The 5,951-nt window shown below is 53.4% G+C and overlaps 1 protein-coding gene across 1 annotated transcript; it reads right to left on the bottom strand.

Moving 5' to 3' along the window:
• Window positions 1–367: 367 nt before the first annotated feature.
• On the bottom strand, window positions 368–4,960 carry Ptgir (prostaglandin I2 receptor). Its single transcript, XM_031385483.1, has 2 exons — window positions 3,649–4,960; window positions 368–2,534 (listed from the first exon to the last, which is right to left on the bottom strand). Exons 1-2 carry the CDS (start codon window positions 4,495–4,497, stop codon window positions 2,142–2,144), a joined length of 1,242 nt encoding a protein of 413 aa, XP_031241343.1. The 5' UTR covers window positions 4,498–4,960; the 3' UTR covers window positions 368–2,141.
• Between the last annotated feature and the right edge of the window lie 991 nt (window positions 4,961–5,951).

Raw genomic sequence — 5,951 nt, 5'->3', positions numbered from 1 at the left:
AAAAGTTCAATTCCCAGCAACCACATGGTGGCTCACAACCATCTGTAATGGGATCTGATGCCCTCTTCTGGTGTGTCTGAAGACAGCTACAGTGTCCTCATACACATAAAATAGATAAATAATTCTTTTTAAGTATCATGGAGCTGGCTTAGCAGTTAAGAGCACTGACTGTTCTTCCATAGGTCCTGAGTTCAATACCCAGCCCCCACATAATGGGTCTCAACCATCTATAACTCCAGTTCCAGAGAATCTGAAGTCTCTTCTGACCTCCTCAAACACCAGGCACACAGCCACAAATGCAAGCAAAAACCCATACACAAAATAAAATAATTTTTAAAAATAACATGGAAGTTTCTAGAAGTCTTCATTATTTTTTCAGTATTACATTTTTTATTGTGGTAAAATACCCGTAAATAAAAATTATCATTTTAACCATTTATCATTCACAGCAAATTATCCATTCAGTGGTATTTGGATCATTTACAGTGTCAGCAACTGGCATCAGACAGTACCTTTCAGTACCTGAGGACTGGTCAACACAGACTGGTTTGTTTTGTGATTTTATCTGTTGTTATTTGGTTTTGAGAGTCTCAAATACCCCAGGCTGACCTTGAACCCTCTATGTAGTAGCCTTGAACTCTGACCTTCCTGCCTGTGCATAGTGCTGTGTTGCAGGCACACACCTCCATACCCAGCTTACCTCCGCCTGTTTTCTCCTCTTCCGATACTCTTTGCTCTTCCTGAGTGATCTGAAATATACTTACTTGGGGGAAAAAAAAAAAAACTCAGAAGAAATCCTTGCCTTGTTTTCTAGTTAATATTTGCCCAGATAACAATATTAACAACAACAGCAGTAACAGTAACACTCTCTGTGGCTTCCTTCCAGGGCCCATGCTAAATTGTTCTTTTGGGAGAGAGTCCTTTAATCCTCAAAGCGCTCCTGTCGGATTAGAGTTGAGGAAACTGAGGCGTAGAGAGGTCATGAGAAAGTATGGGATACAGACCCTGTGTCTGCTGTGTGACCCAGGCTTGGGGTTTGCTCTCTCTGGGCCTTGGTTCCACTTTCTCTGAAGAGGCTTTGGTAATATGCTGCCAAGCAGATGGAGTGGGAGGACAAATGACCAGAGTGGCTGAGAAACAGGAACCAGGAGAAACAGCAGCAGGAACACTGGCTTGTCCTCCCGCAGCCCAGCCCTCCAGCTGACTCACTTCCTCTCCTGCCAGGCGGCTCATTTTCAAGCACCCAGGACTCTCTGCTTGGAGGCCCAGGACTTTTCTGTGGCCCTGATCCAAGGGAGGAAGAGTGAATGCCTGCTGACTTCAAGGTCCCCCGGGAGTTTGTCGAATGAATGAGGGAAACTTTTGTGGAGGTTCCAAAGATGGTGAGTTGTGGTCCAGTTCTGAAAGGCGGCAGCAATTTGTTCCAGGATGGAGGGGACAGGCTTGGGACACGCATCCTATCAAGCATTCCCGTGAAGTCCTTTGGAGTCTCTGCATGCTATATCACCACCATCACCCCCTTGTCCCTGTGCCCTCCTCCAAAGTTCACACACAGCACAGTTCCCCAAGACAGCTGTGGCATTTCTCAGGCCATTTCTGTACCCACATGTCCAGTAATGTCACCTTCAGTGCAACGGCCTCCCCCTTCTTCTCGCTTCCTTTTGGAGTTCCAAATTCCCAAGTCAGATAGGGGATGGGAGACAGGGGAGGCAGGAACATTTCTGAGAGAAGTTGCTGGAATGCCTTGTGTGCCCTGGGGACCTGGGGGTGGGCAGTCAGGGGCCCCCCTCAGTGGTAGGGGAGAGCAGCAGACTTGAGTCTACAGAAGCTTCTGGGAATTTTTCTGCTCCCTAAATATTTAGACAGTGAGATGGATGGAGGAGCCCCAGGGCCAGAGTACCCTGCCCAGGCTCTGGTTATTTTGAGAGAATCCTTCTTTAGAGTCACAGGACCTTCGGCATCCCTCACCCTCTTCCCAAGGCCTCTAGCCACAATACCAAAAGAGGAGAAGCAGCAGCAGACACCCCCAGACTCTGGGGATCAAATGTGTGTTTCCTGCTACCATCAGGTGAGTCCCTGATCTTCGGGCTTCTGGTCCTATGACACCTGGCTTAGTAAGGCATGCAGGACCAGCCCGGGTATCAGCAAAGGGAGCAGGCAATGGCCTCTGATTTGGATGGCATTCCCACAGAACAGCCGTCACCGCCGGACAGAGGCACAGCAGTCAACGGTGCCACCTGTCCCGTGCCCCAGGACGACAGGGCCATCCAGCTCCCTTCCTTAGCCCGGAGAGAAGTAGGAGCTGGTGGGTCTCTTTTCCCCGATGCGGGCTGGGAAAGGGGCGTCTGCAAATCCCCGTGGACAAAAGGAGCACACAAGCAACACAACCAGAACTTGAGGCGCTGGAAGACGGCCTTTCGGAAAAGGATGAAGACCCAGGGGTCCAGGATGGGGTTGAAGGCATTGAAGCGGAAGGCGAGGAGATCCCCCATCTCTCTGCTGTCCGGGGCGATGGCCTGAGTGAAGCCTCGGATCTGAGGGGCAGGGGAGGTGACAGATGCATCGTGGGTGGTCCCCCCATCCTTACACCCCACCTCCCGCTTCTTACCCACATGGATGTGGACTTAAGCAGCTGGAGGGGAAGGAAATGAGATAAGATGAAGAAAGATGCAGGCTGAGTTGCTAACGTGTGCAGGCATCCGGGGAGCAGAGGACAGGAAAGCCCCGGGACACAGCAAACAGCAGGCAGAGGAAAGACAGGGTGGGGCAGTGGGGACCCACCTACCAGACCCACCATTTGCAGCTAAGGCGACTCTCCACTCCCACCCCCAGCCTGCACAGGTGCCGGTGCCCTCTGAGACTCCCAAAGCCCTGTGTGAGGCCACCCTTGGAGATGAGTTTGTCAGACTTTGTTAATCCTCCAAAGGCTTCAGCACCCCCAAATCCATCCCAAACTGTATTCCAAGACCCATCAGCACCCCAAATTCATCCCAAACTGTATGTATCCCAAGACCCAGCATAGAAGTGTGGCTAGCCGCACTGACTGCTACAGTGGGTGGGGACAGCACAAGGTCCCTGGAGGCTGAAAGGGTGTGGGGAACAAGGGCAGGGCCCAGGCTCAGGGAGTGGGTGGGGTGCTCGTGGTTATATGGCCAGGCTCTGGGATAAGAGAGCCAGGATAGACTCAGTCTGTGTGATCCTGGACAACACGCACTATCATCTTTCTATAAAGAGGGTGACAGGACAGGACCTCAGTGTCATTTCCTGCCCCAGTGCTTCTGAAATGATTGTGTAAGGTCAATTTGAAATTCATCTGAAGAGGCATTTGGAAGCCATTAAGCATTGTGTCAGCAGAAAGCAAGTGTTTGTGAGTTGTGGATCCTGTTATCATCACAACAGTGTGTTTGACTGGGGAGCCAGCTGAGAGGTGTTGACAGGGGACAGCTAAGGTCTGGAGACTGTCTAGTGGAGCAAAAGAAAGGGAGAGACTTCTTCAAGTACTCAGGAGTACATGGTACACAAAGTCACTGTCTGACCCTTTGTGATCCTCGGTTTCCACATCTGTCAAGTAGACATGACAAGTGGAGAGCAGAGATGGATGCTGCCCGCCCCTCCTCCCCCTGCACCCCAGCTCCGAGGGACACTCACCGTGAGAGGCAAGGAACACACTGCCATGATGACTGTCATGAGGGCCAGCAGAATAAGGTGGTAAACTTCATCCTCTCGTGGCCGAGAGGTTGGTACAAACGAGCCTTGGTGGCGTCTCTGCGACATGTGACAGAGGCTGAGAGTGACGGAACCATTGCAGAAGAAGATGGAGGTCACCAACAGGGCCATGAGACTGGCGTAGGCCAGGGAGAAGGCACAGCCACCAGGCTGGGTGGAACGCATGCGGATGAAGCACCAGCTCCCTGGACAATACTGCTGATGCTCGCCCAGGCCCAGCAGGGGCAGTGAGCAGAAGAGGCAACAGAAAGCGTAGATAGCAGGCAAGGCCAAGCGGGCACAGCGGGGCCCGTCCAGTTGGGCATACAGGTAGGGGTGACTGAGTGCCAGGCATCGCTCCACAGCCATGACAAAGAGGATGAGCGTGGAGGCCAGGCCAAAGAAAGTCATGGCAAAGGCGAAAGTGTCACACAGCATCGTCCCACCGTGGGCCAGGCCCAGCAAAGAGCTGTTTCGGGCATAGGCCACAAACACTGCAGGGCTCAAGAAACACGTGCCCAGCAGATCCGTCACCGCCAGCCCAGTGACCAACACTGCAAAGGCCGATGGGTGTGACCTCCGTCGGGCACCCAGGATGCCCAGTGCCAGCCCGTTGCCCACCACACCAGCCAGGAACATCAGGGTGCTGGTGACAGGTCCTACCGAGTCTTGAACGTAGGTGATATTCCAGCAGGAGCCTGCCATGCCCTGCCACTCTCTGCCACCTGCACTGAGAGGGCTCCCAGGGGTGACAGAAGGGGGTCCGCCAGTATGCCCATCGCTGGCTACCATCTTCACGGCAGCTGGGATCTGCCAGTCAAGTCCCAGTTCCCAGTGTGCCGGTGTTTCTGTCTTTTGTTTCTGTCTTCTCCAGTGTCTGTCCCTCTCCTGTTTCTTTCCTTCTCTGTCAGGTCCTGTTCCTTCGTGCCTCACTCCTGTTTCTTTCCTTCTCTGTCAGGTCCTGTTCCTTCGTGCCCCAGTGTTCCCTGTCCCCTACCCCCTGTCCCTTCCTTTACACTTCTCTGCCACCTCCTTTACATTTCTGCTTTCTGGACCCTCCGGTACCTCTGCCTTCTGAAGTCCCTCAGTGTCTCTTGTCTGTCTGCGCGTCTGTGTAGGTCTCTGTCAGCTTCTCCCTCCTAGGGCCCGCCCTCCCCCTCCCTCCTCATCTCGCCTCCTCGCCCCAGCTTTTTTCATTTCCTCTCTGCCCCGCCTTCCTCCCCCTGTGCTGGTCTCCAGAGGCCCCCTCGGGCTCCCTGCCTGCTTTCCCTGGCTTGTACCCCATCCCCGACTCTGAGCATCCATCTCTTGCCTCTGCCTCTCCTACTGCCCCTTCCTCATACAGTCCCCAGCACAGTCACCTGCTGCCACCACCACCCCATCAGCCTCTGCTGTTTTTCACAACCCCCTTCCCAGCACCTCATCTCTGTGTCTGTCTGTCTCTATCTCTGTGTCTGTCTGCCCCACTCCTCTCCAAACCCATTCATATCTAAGTCCCTATTCATGTCACCCAGGATCAGAACACCCCCACCCCATCAGGGAAGCTAGACAGGTCCTAGTGCTGAGTGGTTCTCCAGCTTAGCCATGGCCTGAACTGTGTGTGAACAGCCTCTGAGAGCTATTCTGGGCTTCAGGCCCTGGGCTCAGGCCCTGACCCTGGGATTGAGAAATGACCAGGAAATTCCTCCATGATGTAGTGTTTTCCAGACACCATGGAGAGCCCTGGTCCCTGGACACAATTCATTCCTTCCAGGAGTTGAGGAAGGAGGCTGCCTGACCAGACCTCATCCCTGGGCTCCTAGCTTAGGATTTAGGAGTCCTGTGTCTGTTAGGACGCACAGTCCATCCATGGTCGGCAGCTCACAGGGCTTTGGTGACCTACCATTAAAGGCTGACCTTCACTTCTCACCATAGCCCTTCCAGGCCCCAGGCCAAGCGCTCATAACCCTGACCTCCAACACTAACACTTTGGCGATGGATAACCATCTCAGGCTCCAGCCCTGCTCCCACACACACATACAAGGCTCCATCCATCCTCCCTCAGCATCCCACCCCTACCCCTCCATGCCGTCTCCCTCAGACCAGTGTCAGCCCAGCAGTCAGTACAGAGGTGATGGGACCTTCACTGACTCCACAGTTCCTGCTTGAGGGTCAGAGGGGACCTTAGAGACCCCAGTCACCTTGTGTAGTTTTTTTTCTATCTGTTCTTGCTGCTGCTGCTGCTCTGCTGGTTTTTTTTTTTTTTT

The sequence above is a fragment of the Mastomys coucha genome, unplaced genomic scaffold (assembly GCF_008632895.1).
Source record: "Mastomys coucha isolate ucsf_1 unplaced genomic scaffold, UCSF_Mcou_1 pScaffold21, whole genome shotgun sequence".
Classification (NCBI taxonomy): Eukaryota; Metazoa; Chordata; class Mammalia; order Rodentia; family Muridae; genus Mastomys; species Mastomys coucha.
Note: the sequence above shows the minus strand (reverse complement) of the source record. Positions and strands in the feature narration are given on the sequence as shown.